The sequence below is a fragment of the Hirundo rustica genome, chromosome 1 (assembly GCF_015227805.2).
Source record: "Hirundo rustica isolate bHirRus1 chromosome 1, bHirRus1.pri.v3, whole genome shotgun sequence".
In the NCBI taxonomy this organism is placed as follows: Eukaryota; Metazoa; Chordata; class Aves; order Passeriformes; family Hirundinidae; genus Hirundo; species Hirundo rustica.
In genome coordinates, this window is record NC_053450.1 from 151,763,367 (window position 1) to 151,780,718 (window position 17,352).

Below are 17,352 nucleotides of genomic sequence, written 5' to 3' on the forward strand. Positions count from 1 at the left end.
TATCCATATGAGGACTGTCCCAAGTTCCCTCTGCATCACACCAGCAGTGCAATGAGTCACTTCTCACTAGAATTTCAATATTTGAGAAACACCTCTGAAGTTATCACTCAGAAGATGCTGAAAGCTTCCAGCTCACTTCAGTTAGGGACTTTCAGGACAGGAACTTAGTGCTTACTGAGATACCAGACAAAGGTAACTGCAACTTAATGTTAAAAAAGTTGCATAGAAATCACAGGGCTAAAACCAGCACTAACAAAAGCTTATCATTAGGATTCAGCTCTTCCAGATGTGCTGTCCTGTTCTTTTCCTATTCCCAAAGGCATCTTGGCTTCCTGCTACGCTTGAAGTTTTAGCACACCTAGATGGATCACTGGCCCCCTCAGTACTGCAACCTGAATCTTCTGGAAACCCACTTTTTGCAAGAGTGGTTTTTGCTCTGAGATGTGAGTATTCACTAGCTTTCCTTTTCTCAGAAACTGCAGGAGCTCCCTAAAGATTGAGAGTGAAGTTGCCTTTCACTGCTCATGACAGGAAGTCTCCCAAGATCTATTGTTCTAAACACAGGAGCAATTACAAGTTCTTTTAAATAAGATAATACTAACAGAAACTTGTCCGAGTGCCATCAGCATTTTATTGTGATGTGCTGTATTTGAACTTGCACATATTATCTTACCTCAAGTTTCCATGCAGTCATTTTGAGGGGAAAGGAAATGCCATTCAAAGCAAAAGCATTCCAGCAGTAAAAATGCAAGTCCTTCACACAGTATTCACCACATCTCACATCAAACATGGGTTTATAAATTCCAGATGGAAATGAGGCCCCTACATCTGCCATCTGAAGAAAGCTTAAATGGAATTAAAGTTTTTTTCATTACATGGTTGATTTATTTAATGTTTTCCCAATTAATTTCCCTCATTTCCAGTGGGCTAAAACAGGCTCAAACAGCCCGTGCTACTCCCCTGTAAGGAATGACTTTGGGACCATCTTCTCAAATGTCATCTTACTAACTTTATCCAAGCCCCAGCTATTCAGATAAGAATGTGCCTGCTCTCAGGAAATATCTGCAAAGCAATAAAACACATCCCCAACCACAAGTTAGTGTTCAATTCCTACTTCTGAGCAGTTGGGACCATCTGCACCTCAGTCTCTCTGTCCCCAGAAAGGTTAAAACAGAACTAGGTTATTGCAAATGAATTTAACTCTAGAAAATGGGAAAATCCATGAAATTCGGGATAGCTCTGAAGTGTGTACACGTTTGTACTCTTCCTTGGCAGCTCGTAGTTTATATTGGCTCACTAAGGACTGAATCACCAGAGACAAGGAGGAATTGGAAACGCTTGGACCCGGCCTGCAATACCAGCAACCACCACCGCCGGGGATCCACCGACTGTCAGATATCTCAAAGGAGCCCAAAACCTGCAAGCTGATGGCAAATAACAGTCTCCGGGGTGTCTGGATGGAAGTGATGGGATTTTTTGGGGTTTTTTCCATTTTTCTGAAGCAATGTAGAAAAGATTCATCTATTGAAGCTGTTTCATTTAAACCAAAGATTGCTAAAAGAATCCAAAACCCCATAAAGATGTATCTCTCCAGACTCTCATATCCCAGCAAAACCAATCCAGGATGGGAATGTCAATTCCCCTGATGCAGGCTCTGCAGAAAATATGGCAAATTTTGTCTCTTCCAGCTGAAACACGTGTTGCAAACCACACACCCTACAGGAAACTCTACAGTGGCACTGAAGTTGCAGGGTAGTGATTGAAATAGCATTCCACGAGGCAACAATTCCTGGTACTAGGGTATCCAAAGTGCCAAACTCACAAACTACTCTGGCCACTCAGGAAATGTAGAAGCTGAAAAGGAAGACCCATTACAAATGGCTCAGCAACGCGAGAATGTTGTGGCAGGACACATCACAACAGGCACCACTGCAGGTGTTGTCCCGCAGGAATGTACATCTCTACCATATTCTGGATTGTTTTATCCAATTCTAAAAGTCAGCTGTTAAAAAACAGCTGTCTCTGGCCTTCTCATATTGTAACGTTACCTTAACCCTAAAAAGCCCAAGCAAGTCCTACTGCATGTAGATACTGTAAGGTACACAGAAGGGAAAGAGAGGAAGAATGTGCACTAAAAGCCAGGACCAAAACCTGCTGATATCAGAAGGGCTCCTACACAGTTTGGTGGGCTTGAATCAGACCCTAAAGCAGTTTTCAACTTCAACAGGGGCAGAAAAACAGAATAATTCAATCTTGACTTCAAAATCACTTTGAGATGTCTTTAAAAAAAAAGCATTTCAGAAGACAGCACTAGGTGTATTTTTCGCTGGTCACCTTCCTTCTTGCTCAGTTGTTCACCATCAGAAAACATCTGCAGTTGTACTTAGGGCTTTCCTGCAAACCTTAAAGCTTTTAGAGCGCTGAAGATGAATGAACCTGGCAGCAAGAGGAGGAAGGCAGTGATAAATAGCAATTTTGTGCTGAGAACGCAGCAGGTGGTAGGACACCAGATAAAAGGATGATTAGTGGAGAGTAAGAATCAAAGGCTTCTTTCCTTTTAAAGTCTAGATGGATGCACAGTGGTACTGGATCTGTAAATGCACACTTTTCCTCCTCCTTCACAAAGTAACTTCAGGATGACAAAGCCCAGGCTGGGTGACGCCACCCACTGCCCTGGGAGACGTTCACAAGTGGTTTCAACAATCAAACAGCGTAACATCTCTTCAGGAAACACAGATAAAGTGACACAAAGAAAAAGTTATTTCACAACTCGCTGCTGCAGGAGACGCCCTAAAAATCTCCACCAATCATAGAGAAAAATATTTTTGGTCCTCTTTTTTTTTTTTGAAAGGGAGAAGAAACTCCAAAGTGTTCATGATACAACTCAGGCTCCTTGAGTGAGCCCTGTTATCGACACTCCTCTCCCAAGTTAGATTTGAGCCTTGCCCCTTGTTCAGGCAATTTAATCTCCCAAAGTTAGTTTCCTAAGGGAAAGTGGGGAATGACACTGGCTGCATCATGGCTCGATGTTTATGCAGAGCGCTATTTTAGTGCAATGAATTAAGAGCAGTCAGGAACACAGCGAACCAGTGACAAGCTGGCATGGATTTGTGGAAAGTTACACAAATTCAGTTACACAAGTTTTGCCTGGCCTTAACTATCCCCGTTTTATAAATAGATAAAGAGAGAGGGGTTAGGCAAATTGCCCAGGATCAATTAGCAAGTCCTGAACGACTTAGTGAAATCTCAATCTACTTCAACTGCTTGGCAACACGGCTTGCCCAGGCCATGGCTGACGCTGCGGGCACCGATCGGGAGCGCGCGTTGAGAATTCTCTGCTTTTAAATCCTGGGGAGATCGTGTTATTGTACCCACAACCAAAAAAATCCACACATGGAGGGATGTGCGCCTCTCAGCCTTCAGCAGACACTCGTATCATCACGTTCAAGCTCAGAGGGGTGGGTGACAGCATCATTTAATATCCCAGATAAATTGATAAGACGAGGGGTAAAAAAGATGCAGTCTGCATTCAGTCTCAGTAGCATGCTCACACCGTGCCGTGGCTGGAGAGTGGCTCATACTGAGCAAGTCTCATGCAGCCTGGGAGAGTTTCTCCTCAACCTCTCCCATCCCTTCCCAGTCTATCAAGACGTTCACTTCATTTCACAGTAATTTATAGGTCCTGCATAATTAATAATCTGACAAATGCAAAGCCTTGCTTACTCTGAGCAGCCATCTCCCGGTTCATGCATCAATACTGATGCCGATGAAGTTTTATGTTGACAAAGTGTTTTTATCCGTGCACTTTTAGACTCCAGGGAGCTGATAAATGCCAGGGCAAAGAGGTTTTATGCTCTGATTAAAAGAAATGAAGTAATTGCCATGGAGAGACCGGAACACAAAAGAACGTGGCTATCTCCATTTACACTGCAATCACTGTCAGAACAATGGTATCTGGGAAAGAGCCCTGCTCTCTCCAGAAGATTGATCCAAACTTCAAACTGAGAAAGCGGCACTCTGAAGTGTAACAGGCTCCAAAAACTTGGTGCCAAGCCACAAGCCCAAGCCAGTGTCCTTGGGGAAAAAAAGAGAAATGTTAAGATAGAAGCAAACTGCCTCACTTTGGGTCTTGTTGGTCAGCTGCATCTGTTAAAGGCAATTTTCTCCTCGGTTCCATGGATGCACTTTTTGAAAGCCAAAGGAGCAACACAGTTAAAAATAGAGTAATGAATAAAAATAAGACTTGGGGAGGAGTTTCAAGCTGGGAATTTGTGCAAGACATTAGAGGAATTTTTAGAATTCCCACTTCCAGCAGATGTCCCCGAGCTCACACATCTTTCCATCTCTTTACCTGCAGCCACCTCAACTCACAGTGCTCCCACAGTCACTTTCCCCATATGCACAAATACCAGTTCAGGGTTACAAACAGAACCTGAGACATGTCTGACACACCTTCATCAAGTTGCTTTTTCTGTTCAGCCTTAACAGAATTGCACAGCCCAAAATTCATAGAAGAGGCTTTAATTTTCACTGGTTAGAACTGTGCAATACTGCAGCAAAATTACTGCCATGAATTCCACACAGTGAAAATTTGAAGTAATTAAATTCACTGACACGTTGTGGAGGTGCAGTCCTGCAGGGAGGTTTCCACCACTCAAATCTCAAATGCACTTTTGCTTTTTTCCCCCCTCAAAGGATTTCCAGATTGAGATGTACATTTCCGATTTACATTTGAGAATTACATTTCATCTGGGATAAGGAACAGGAATTGTGTCAAGCAGTAGGAAATGCACAGGAACACAAGGTCACAAAAGCCAAAGATTGAATAAGACCTTCTTAACAACTGCTCAGTTTGGACGGAGGAGTGGCAGAAAGGAAGGAGTCATTATAAAAGAATGGAAGTTTCTCCCCCCCCTGCCATAATTTAAATTTTTCATGTATACCAAACCAGCTCCTTGCAGGGAGGTGCCCCATTCACTCCAACCCTCAGGCTACATTCCACAGCTGATCAATCTTTTGTTTTTTATCTCCTGGTGTAACTTTCCAGCGAAACTTAAGAGCATTTGTTTCATGGGAACAAAGTGATGTCATCCAGCTCATAATTAAAGCACTCAACAATCAAGAGAATTATTCATAATATGCATTAATATTATTGTCAAACGCAAGTGCTTTGATCTCGCTGAAACAAATCCCATTTTATTGGGATTGGTTTGCTTCCAGCATTTTTTCCTCCTCAAAAAATTCCCCAGAAATTCTGCTGCTTCATTCTGGGTCAGGAGGCGAGGAAGCTTAAGTGTCAGAAATTCCCATAGAAACAAAATCTCACGTTATGGCCAGGTCAGGCTCTTCTCTATTATTCATTCATTTATTTTCATTTCTTTCAAGTCATCAGCTGCCTCCACAGAAACGAAAAGTGCTTCCTGCCACTGCAGTGAACCTCTGACCTCGGTTTAGTGGCCCTGCTGTGGCTGATGAAAGGTGGCAGGGTTGGTCCTTCTGCATGTTCAAAGAAAGAATTTGTAAAGAGGGAACTTTGCACATCTCGCAGTGCTGCTTTCTCAGGATATGCAGAGAGATGAATTTCATCATTTAAGTGTTGCACATATAAACCACGAGTAGATCAGTCTAAGGAACATGTAAAATCACAGACAAAATAAGTCCTCTGAAATGCACAGAGCTAAGACCAGTCAACCTTAAATCTATTTATCAACTAAAAATTGCTCAGCAGAAAAAATACACGAACAGGTACCTATTGCCAGTGAGCCTTAATACAAAAAAGCCCAGCCCTGACAGCCTTGTGGAAGAGAAACACAAGCAGCTCTCTCTGGGCTGACAGAAACACTTGGAGCTACAGCTTTTTACAGCTTCTCCCAAAACAGCATCAAAAGCTCTGAGCAATTACAAATCTAACGTGTCTTGGTCCCATTATGGAAAAAAACTGTAGGATTTCACTGTATAAAGGTTGCTCCTTTGAGCATTTTAGAAGCCACTCCCTACCTTCCATCAGTTGCCATATAACTGAATTATTTACACCTCATTAGAAATATAACAGCAGGCATTAAGGGCACCAGGAGACTTAAAAAAGAGAAAAAACAAAGATACTTCAGGTTTTTAACAGACATAGCTGTCCTGTCCTGTAAAAGGGCTTATTGTCTGCAGAGGGGAGAGCTACCGACAAAAAACTGAATTGCAACATGTTCTATTTCCTGGTGGAAAATTTACATCTTTCATTCCAAGATGCAAAGCCAGGCATAGATATTCCAAAGGAATAAACAATGCTACGGGCACTTCTCCCTCACACAGCAGTCACTGCCTCATCAATAAACTCCCTGACCCACTGCTGTGATTCTACCAGGGCACTAAAGAAGAGACTTTGTCACACAGATATGGCTCTTCCCAATTAAAAATGGGATTGAGGATGTTACACATGTACAGGGGTGTTAGCCAAGCTGGCAGCATGGGACATGAGCTCTGCTCCTCAGCTAGAGGTGGCAGTAGGACTGGAAAGGCACTGCAAGATCCATGAGAAAAACACAGTACAGAGGGAAAGGAAAACTGGAGAAAAATTGTACTCAGCATGCTGGGAAGAGAAGGAAAATCAAATATCACAGGCTCTAAATGTACTCTCCAAAAATCTTGGCTTACTTAATGGTCTGCAATAACAATAATTATAAAAACACAGAATAGTTTGGGTTGGAAGTGACCTTTAATGGTCATCTTGTCCAATCCCCCGGCATGGACAGGGACACCTTCAACCAGAACAGGTTGCTCAGAGCCCCATTCAACCTTGAATGTTTTCAGGGATTCATTATTTCAATAATTCTTGATTTCTGGAAAGAAGAGTGAAGTCTTCAGGAACACGTAGGAAATAAAATATCAGAAGAGGATCAGGGGGCAAAACACTCCACTCCACACAATACCATTTTCCACAGGGTCTATCCCCACCCAGGACTGTTTCCAGCACAGCCCTGCTGCTGCAGCTCATGTCAGCAGTGACTGCAGCAGACATCTCCAGGCACATCTGTATTAGCTAAAGTAACTGTCTTCACAGTTTTTCTTTGCATGACTGCTTCCAAGACTTCCAGCTCACCCCAGTTTGGGCTGGGCCAGGGCAGCCACTCAAACACCCTCTCTGCCATCCAGCTCAACTGAAGCGGAGCAGGGAGCATCCACAGGAGCAGTTTGACCTGCTGATCTTTCCTTAGATGACTTTTACCATCAGATATGCCCATTTCCTCCTGATGGATCTGTCCACCCTTCACCAGAGACCTGTGGAAAACCACCTCACACGTCAGTGATAAATTGGTGAGGTCTGTGCACTCCACTTCCAAGCCTATAAACTTGCTGATGTAAAAACCTGACTAGCTTATGCCAAGAACTTTATCTGATCTATTGATTCTGAGGACTTCACAACCAAATGATTTATATCTTCTGATTGTCATTATTCCAAGTAATAGTATTTTAAGATAACAAGAGGTAATAAACTCTGGGTTGGTTTTTCATTTTGGTTTGTGGTTTGATTATTGTTGGGGGGGTTTTTTGTTTGTTTTATGTGGGGCTTTTTGAAGCTTACATTTTTATCCAGGTTTCTCCTTGATCATTAAACTATTTCTTTGGATATGCAGTTATGCCTAAAGTTTACTCAAAGCTACCAGGAAAGTTACCTGCAATTTGCACTGAGCCATCTTCTCCAAGAAGAATATTTCCTGCTTTCACATCCCTGCAGAAAGATAAAGCAACAATAAGTGGAAGTCATTAAATCTTTACTTCAACAATAACAAAAAATACATTAAAAGGTTACTATTTCTTATATTTTGTTTCTTATATTAGTATTTCTTGCCTCAAATCATGCAGAAATAGGGACTTAATTGTAACTTCAGTAGACAGGCACTGAGTAGTATTTGTATGATTTATATTTTAGGTACTACACACAGAGAAGAAAACTTAAAAATGCAAGGAAAGTGGTTTGTCCCAGGTTCTTAGAGTTAGCTAAAAAGGTGAAAAATGAACCTAGCACTGATCAGATATTCATGTACCCCTCTAGGGGGAGAGAGTTCAAGAGAAGACAATGAGTTGATCTGGTTCTCCCCCAGCCACACAACTCACTGCTCTCCAGCCCTGGAGAAGTTCCTGTGCTTCCTCAGGAAATCAGTTTAGCCCCATACACTGGTGAAAATCCAGAGAGCAGAAAAATGTTGTTTGCTCCTGGCTTAATGAGCCTGGTCAGTGAAAAAAAAAGTCTTCCTGTTATATATATATATATATATATACACACACACATATATTATTTTCTTTTCATGAACAAACACACAAGAACAGCCAGCGTGTGCTATGAATGTTTTGTACTCTCCTCTTTCTACCCAAAAGCTCTGGTTTTCAGGTTAACAGCAACACTTCTCCATCTTTGAGGGGAACACTACTTTCACTGCAAACACTTTGAAGTTCTCCAGTTTATTTTTACAGGCTGCTCCACATGCCAAGCCAAGAGAAGCACTTCATAGTCGACACCCCTTCAACAGCATGGCTGCTAAACTTGCACTGCCCAGGAACCCACATGGAACAGGAGCAAAAAGATGAAAACAAACCTAAAACAAGCAGATTTTCCTTCCACTGCCTTTGGCAAATATTCCAAATCCTTTCACATACAGAAAGAAGTCCAAAACTATTTTTTCCTCTCCTCCCTAGTGCATCATGAGAACAGAACTGGTGTGATGGCCTGGCCAAAGAGCCCCAGTCAGGCCCTGGAAACCTCCTCCTTCCTGGCTTTGCTATTCTGAAGAGGAGGCTGGGCCACTGCCAGTTCCAGGCCAGGATAATTTTAAACACATCCTTTCCAGCACTAGATTTGTCAGAATATTCCCAATACCCAGTCTAGGACAGTGGCATGGAAAGCCTTTTCCCCAGCACACCAGCAGAACAAAAACTGTCAATAAAACAGTCCCACTAACGACAAACAGCAAACTGCAGCTTGCAGCACCTTCAGCCTTCAAAATGGTATTTCAAGTCATGCCAAATGTACACCTCTTGCTAGCAGTGCTCATCCTGGAGCCTAACCCCAGTTTGAAGCAGTGGTGTGAGAGGAAGTACCAGAAAAATTCTAATTTGCTTTAAAAATGAAGATGTGTCACATAACTTCAGAGTTTCATACAGATCTGACAGCCTCAAGAAGCTGACCTTCCCTTCCAGAAGTAGGAGTTTTGTCTTCTTCCTACAACCAGCACCTGGTAGCCATTGCAGACAACACAGCATCAGTGGATGCTCTTAAATAGATGAAGGACCTGAAGGGATTTAATGCAGAATTAAGCAGGTGGCTACACTACAACCCTTAGCATCCACTGGCCAAATCCAATATAATCAGTGCTGTTGAGCTAATTGCCTTGAGAGACACAAACCTGACTGAGCCCTGCACTCCCACAAACTGCTCATGGTCCATAAGAAGGAGGAATGGAAAAGCTCCCTGCCAGCAGTCAGTAGAAGATGCCCCAGGAGCACACGGAGCCACCAGAGCGCAGCAGCGAAGCCTGCAGTGTCCCAGGTAAGGAGCCGGCTGCCACGGTGGGAAATGTGCTTGGCACAGGCACAGCCACCTCCAGGAATCCCCCTGCACACCAGCACTAATCCAGAGGGAACACAGGGCGTCCAGGAAACTCCCCAATCCTACTGGAAATGTTTACCCACAGCTGAGTCTCCTGTGACGGCCAGGATGCACGAGGCCCCGCCAGTTCCAGGTTATGGGGAAAGGAATGGCATGCGTGAGGTTGCCTGTTGAAGTTATTCATTCTCTTACTGGAGTAAGAGTAATTTCCTCTTCCATCTGTACACCAAGGCAGCCCAGGATGCTGGACCATTTCCCCAGTAAGCTGGGCCATGCACTATTGTGCAGCCTTTCCAAACTTCCCCTCCGGCGGAACTGCGCGTGTGGCTCACCAAGCCCCCACAACAGACCACACTCAGCCATGAAGGAAGTGCCAGGGAAGATTTTAAGCAAAACTAAGCATGAAGTCTCAACTGTCACACACTTCACAATCCAAAACAACTCAGGCAGGTTTCACTGGCGTAGCAAGAGCAGCCAGGAGCCAGCAGGCATTCCCTATCACCAAACCATCCCACGACAGCACAGCAAGCTGGACAGGCTTGGAATGCAAGAAGTAGCAAAACAAGCACTCAGATTGAATCCCACAGAAAAAAAAATTAGTCAAAGGACTCCAGGCCCTTAACCCCCTCAAATCAAGAGGCTTGCGTTCTTTTTAACTTCAGCTTGGATTAATTAAAATCTACGTATTTTCTCATTGGAAACAAAAGTCAGTAAATATGATGCTTAAAGCTGGTTCAAGAAATTAAAACAAGTCATGGCCACAATATGAAATCCAGGAGGCCGAAACAGCCACTGCCAAATACCCAAGTCGAACCACAGAATTAAATCACCACTTCATGTGACACTTCCTCACAGTGACCAGCCCTCTGTGACGGCTGTCACTCACCCCAGCCTGGCACACTCCACCCCAGAGCACCAAGATGTTTGGGGAGTCACTGTTTCCACTGGCAGTCACTGCTCAATAGAAGCAATTTCCAGCTTTCCCATTCCCCATCCCAGTGTAACAGCACTGCAACAGTGTCAGGTGAACACAAGAGCACCTTTACTACTGGGTGAGCACAACCCCCTTCCCTTTAGCATAAAATGGTGCAGTAGCAGCATCTTTGAAGCAGGTTCTCCTCTAAAATCGTATTTAAAATTAAGTGCATTTGAAGCAACGGGGCGGAGGAAAGACAATCAGCGCTTTCCTGGTTTTTTTCATCAGGAGATGCTTGTAAACTTGTGAGCTGAATGGCGAGAAGTTTGTTACTCCAGGATATAGTTATTGCCAAGTGTAACAATTTGAAGGCACTTCCCATTAATGTGGTAATGACCATATCCTGGGCTGATACACTGGGAATAAATGGTGTGCCTCTGGCATAATTGCTATCGTGGAAACAGGAAGCACCTTTAGCGTAAACAATAATTATATTACATTTTAAATGAAGTCACATAAGGCTGGAGTAAACTTTCTTGTCGATAGTTTAACAAATGCTACAGTAGTTCTGGACACTCCTGCTCCACAGCTGTCATCTTCCTCTCTTCTAAAGCCTTCAAGAGCCTTTCCACAGAATAACAACTATGTTTTTATTTACCTTGTACTTCACAACCAGAGTGGGAAGAGCGGTTTGGACTCGCTCCAGTGCAGAGCTGGATTCTCCACATGAGCCTTGAAAGGTTGCACAGCAGGGCAGAAACCCTTCTCCATCTGCATTCCAAACTGGTTTAGCTGCCCAGTTTGACCAGATAAGAGTTACATCACATTAATGCCTCCAGGCTGGGGCTGGGCCCTAGGCATTAGGTGCTGTACGACCAAATCCCATCCCAACAACAAAATTACAGCCGAGCTCCAGCTACAGGAGATTTGGGAGCAGAGGAAGGCAGTGAGATGATGCTCCCATTTTAAGTGCAGTATTCCCACATTCCCCACAATTAAACTTTTCAATGGGGCACAGGGAAACTACATGAACTGTATCCTGGTGGCTTGTTCCTGTGACAAAGAGTCCTTAAAATCCTGCTAAATGATCAGATCCACCCTCATCTGTAGCCCTCAATCCCTGGCCCCGCCCCACAGTGGTTGCTAGAGCCGCTGCCACCACAATAGAAGGGACCTGAGCAGAGAGGGTCACCCCAGGAGCTCTGCAGGCCAGCAGTGAGAAGAAAACTGTCACAGGAGAGGGCAAACAGATAAGCGCTGTTTACTCTGCCTCTGCTTCCAACCTGCTGGCATGTGCCTGTAAAACACAAAGCTGGCTGCAAGCACAGCCCTGAGTCATTTGCCCATTAGATGCAATTTACATCAACTGCAACAATAAATTTTCATGGACTGAACTCTATAGTGCATAATTTGGCACGAGGAATGAGTGGTTGGTCCTGCCAAGTTTCATTTAAAAAACAGGTGCAAGATGCAACGATTACTATTTTCTTTTAATGGTAATGAATAACTCAAAATATTTATGTTGAATGCAACCAATTGCTGGATTTGACATTGTTCTGAGTAATTTGTAAAATACTTCCAGGACGATATCTCTACATACAGTTAAATATGAGGCAGTCCGTGACATTTAACACCAAATGAGTGCTATTGTCCCTCTACCATCAAACATTCCTCTTCCTTCAATGACACGCTGTTACCTGTGTCACCTCTTCCCTTTGCCTTATAAGCCAAGATATAAAAAGCTGGTGACAGGCAAGAGCTTTACCACTGAGGGTTGCAAAATGTAAACTAGCCTTGGAGTGTGCAGGCAGATCAGTATTTTTACCCCCTCAAATGTCAGCACGTTCAGTACAACGTAGAGAAGGCATTCAAGGCAGTTGTACTGGAAGTGCTGTACATTAGCACGTGCCTGGTCCTGCTCAGAAAACCGGTGTGCACCAACATTTTCATGCCACAGCGTCGAACCTAAAGTCCCAAACTCTTGGGTGAGGCGCAATTCGTGCCCGTTACAGCACTGTACTGAACTGCAGAGCCAGACTCGGAAACATCTCCCAGAGCTTGAAGGTTTTCCAACGGCAGAGAGTTGGCAGAGCAGCTTCCATACTCCCTGCTGAGCCCAGCATAAGAGGAGGGAAGAGAGGGCCAAGTCCACAGCTTGCTGCACCCCTGCTCATCCACAGCCCTCTCAGCAGGTCCTCGTGGCCACTGGCAGCCGGGCGCAGCGGCAGCAGCCAGGCTGCCATAAATTCCGGCAGGGGACCGGCCCAGTGACATGCTTTATTGCCCAGGATCAGGGGAGCACAGCATTGCTGCTTCCCTCTTCTCCGAGCTGCTCTGGCAGCTGCTGGGCTGTGGTAAAAAACCACGGCTCACACAGGAGCTGAGCCAGCAAGGCAACTCATAATTAACTCCAAGGCTCAAAACGGTGGAAATATTTTTCAAGCTACACCTTCATGGGAACTACATAGGTGGGAATAATTAAAGGCTTTTGAATTATCATTTTAATGGCTGGAGAAAGTTAGATGAATGATCCAATGTTACCAGGAATTTTAGAAGTTTTTTGGTTTGTTTTGTGGGGTTTTTTTAAGCAGTCTGAAGCAAGGCTTTGAAAGGCAGAAGTGACCAACAGACAGCCTGTGACTTTGCAAACAGCCATGTGAAGACAAAGCCCACTGGAAAGGACTGTCAGCTTCCATCACAGAGAGCTGTAAGAGTACAGCAAGTACGTGTTTTCTCCCTGCCCCACCCATGAGATGCAGGCACATGGCTCTGAGTGCAGTGAAGGCCTCCTGGGAGAGATAACTCCATCCTGTCACCTGGCACAGGCAAACAGAAACCCCAGTAATGGCTGCATGAGATATTCATCTCCCATTGCACTCCACTGTAAAAACATAAAATATCTTTCAGAGGCTCCACAATGCACTTACTAGGTACAACCCATCTCAATTTTCTGCCCTCCAGTGCCGTAGAAGTGGACTGCTGCTTTAAGTAGAGGGTTTGGGGCCCAAGAAACCACGACTCAATTTTGATTTCTTTTAGGTCAAGTCGCTCTGGCAGCTCAGACAAGGGACAACTCACTAAAGAAAGCTGCAGGAGATCTGCCTGAAATTCACTGTCATCTTGGTTGTCTGAATAGCTCCAGGGGCTGGGAAGATGCTGAGGCAGTACAGAAAGAGTTGCAGACCCTGGACTAACTCGGTGCAAGCCTCTGTTATGAAGTGAGACAGGCAGCAGTGTGTCACCTCCTCCACTGTGTCCCTGTCTGTCACACAGCCACCGCTATCGCAGCGCCTGCAATTCTCCTTTATCTTAGCAAATTACATCCAGTTCACGCTTCTCATTCCTGTGCCAGCTTTGTCTCTGATGGTTTGGTGCTCTCATTAATTCCTTCTCTTCCCACGTGGTTCAAGCCTAACAGAGGATTAAAGGGAGGTGTGTTTCAAGGAGAGATCCTGCCTGCCTTGGACTCCACCTCCCATCCATGGCCAAGCACCCAGCCCAGCAGCAGTGCTCAAGTAACCTCAACTGCATGTCAATGTGGGGTAAGTTGCTCCAGCTAAATCCAAACCCTTAAAAAAGATTTTTCAGACACGTCAGCTCCTTCAGCCAGAAAATAGTGCTACAAGCACTGGACCTAGGCCTGCCTCCCAACATGGAGATGATCTAACCATACCAATGCTCACAGCCCCACTTCTTCCTCCTGCAAACGAGACCTTTGCTTCACACATTCATCCTGAAGCACATCACTGCTGTAACATCAGCTCATGGCAAGGAGGATTTGCCAAACAGCCCACGCTTCTGACAACCTTCAGCAGTTACTGCAAGAGAGGAGCTCCATCTCTGACTTCATACACCACTTAAAAAGTTTCCCCTATTCTGTCAGAACTTCAGTTTTTTTCTCTTCTATCAGGAAAGGACTGTGCCCAGCAGGCTTTAAAATCAAGCTTTCATATGTTGAACAGCAGCTAAAATTGTAACAGGATTTCTTCCACAAATTCATCTACTCAGCCCGTCCATTTCCTGATCCTACTTCCTAAGGACTGCAATTGAGACAAGTCACAAAGACCCTTTAACAGCTGCTCCATGGAAAGGAACACAGGAGTGAGCTGTGGAGTCACAAGGTCTCTTCCCACCCCTGGAGGCCCAGATATTTTGAGACACCCTGCCTTAGTCATTGGTAACAGAGGGGAATAGTCAAGTTAAAAGGTGGTCTTATTTCAGTATTTCATGTCAAATTCTTTCCTGTGGAAGGAGGTGAGTTCGTTTCATGTGGCAATACCAGTGACACCACCATGCTGCAGTATCTCCTGCATGTCAGAATATTCCTAGTGTGCTCAGAAATAGGAATTTCCAAAAAAAATTACCACATGTACATCACCCCAGTTTGAGTACAAGCTGCATCAGGTAGCAGAAGGAACAGGAACGTCAGTGATTCACACATCTTCCTGCCATGATGAAAGGTCATTCTGGCAAATCCAGAACGAATTTGGACCAAATTAGGCCACAAGAAATTGACATAGGGGAGCTCAAAAATGCCTCCAATTCCCAAAGGCAATAAGCACCCTGTTCTGGAGAAGCAGTAAGTCTATCTCCATACACACAAGGTCCAAGGCATTCCCCATGCAGCCAAGGGCTGTCCCTATCTACAAAGGCACCCACAGCTCCTGCTCAGCCATGTCTGCAGGACACATGTGACACAGGAGGAGAAAGTCAAGACAGCCAGGGCTCACAAAAACTTGTCAGAAAGACTTCCTTCTCCAAAATCTGTAAGATGACAGTTTTGAGCATGACCAGCATAGGAAGATCTCTATTTCATCCAGTTATTGCCATAAAATGGAGAAAGCAGTTACAAAATCAGGTATCTCTACAATGGAAACAAGTCCTCTCTGCACTCCCACTCTCACTTGGTGATGCTTTCCAGGCTACCATGAAGAGATAGATTTCTCTGTGGCAGTTGTTTCTTTGTCCTAAATGTGTATGGATTTTATCTCACTTTTGTTTTTGAAAGTACTCACTTTACTTTTTAATACCAAAGTCTTATTAGAACTCTGCAAGACAAGCTATAATTCAATTTAGCAAATATATATAAAAAAAAATTCTGATGTAGCCTTGCAAAATTTTCAAGCGTGTTTAATATGTTATAGCACAAATTTAGCAAGTGGCCCTTTTCTCCTGCTTTAGCATAAGACATAAATGAAAAGACTGAAGTGGTCTAATTAAATGTTTAAAGCACCTCTACACATGCAGCTTTTAGGATCTGTGAATCTGTGAAGGTCAGAAATTCTGGTGCACCAAAACAGGGAGCAATATCCAAAGCTGTCTTCTCGAAGTGAGTTATTTTCACGTCATGTACCATCACAGTAGAACAGGTGAACAAGACAATTTAAACAATTACTTTGCTGCTGGAGAGATGCTGCAAGAGCCTATACTGGGTGACCTAGTCCCAGCAATCTACACCAGAAAAAGGCAGTGACACGAGGAAGATGTCAGTGTTGTACACATGTGAATGGCACTCGGTTTCTTCAGAGTAAAAGATAAGAGTCTGTTATATTTTCACTTGATACATTTAATGCTGCAGACAGGGAACGATTATTCCCCCTGGAAACACATCAAACTCAAATACTCCTGACAATTTGAGAATTGTTAGAAACCACCATTATTTGTGTGTACAACTCAGTCACGGACCACTGACCAAAACCTGTCACTGCTTTGAACCTTTGTGAGATCACCCAACTTCTATTTTCCCACTCTTCATCTTATTCTTCCTGCTTCTCATCTCCGTGTAGCAAAGCAGAGAGAAAAACCTAAAAACTCCTCTCCCTTTTATAAAAGGCCAGAGTAGTTCTACCAAACAGTTGGGTTTTCCTTTGGACTAAACCTCCCAAGTCAAAGTTACTTTGAGTAACTGCAGGACAGCCAGTGACAAAGTTCAGAGGCAGCATTACCTGGAGCCACTGCAGACCCCCAGCACCCCTGTGATTTCAGCAGCAATGATATTTACCATCAGAGGTTGAAATCTCAGGTTTTTAGACTCCAGAGCAAAGACTGTCTTTATTCACTTTGAGGAAAACTGTCTCCACAGGAGTTATTGTTTCTGGCTGTCTGCAGATTTGGGATTTACATCTGGTTTGTATTATCTCTCTGCAACCACAGGGAATTTTTTTTTTTTTTTTTTTTTAAACAATGAATTTCTGGATGATGCAGTGGAAGAAACAGCCACCAGGAAAACGTGCTGGTTTGCCAAACCACCACAGTACACCCCAGTGTGACTGTACAGAGAGTGGGGGTTCAGTGGTCCTTGGGCCCTTGACACTGCACAACAAGGTGTTTATTTGGGGAACAAAACACCCAATACAACCTGGAGCAGCCTCTTGTCCTCCTTCCCACTGAGACGCACAAGAGTAACATTTCTATTCTTCTGGCTTCTGAACTGTTGACAAATTAAAGCTCTAGAATTTCTATTAACTACCAGCTCTAAAGGTTATTTCTAGCCATCCCATACTACAAGAGAGAAGAAACCAACATACACCTCTCTGAATAAAAAACTGTACTTCCCATAGCTAAGCAATAGCCAACTTTCAAATTACTGGTATCCTGACTTAAAATCAAACTGGCAATTAGAGGTGGAAAGGCTCCACATCCTGTTACCCATTCCTCAATCCTCCCCTACCAAAGCTCACTTCCAAAACACACTCCCCAAAGCAGGATCACAACACTGAGAGGAGGGCTTGAAGTTCTCCCACAGTATTCCTACAGAAATATGAAAGTACAGTATTTCAGAGGCACACTGGAATCCAGTTTAACCACAATACCTGCCAGCATGGCTAACAATGCATTAATC

General features: G+C 44.0%; 1 protein-coding gene across 1 annotated transcript in view; it reads right to left on the bottom strand.

The window, feature by feature from the left end:
- The window catches only part of OXSR1 (oxidative stress responsive kinase 1), an 87,543-nt gene that overhangs the window by 26,160 nt on the left and 44,031 nt on the right, over window positions 1–17,352 (bottom strand). Inside the window, exon 5 of the mRNA XM_040066525.2 lies at window positions 7,665–7,720. Within this exon, the coding sequence (XP_039922459.1) occupies window positions 7,665–7,720 (56 nt within the window). The remainder of the gene's footprint in view (window positions 1–7,664; window positions 7,721–17,352) is intronic.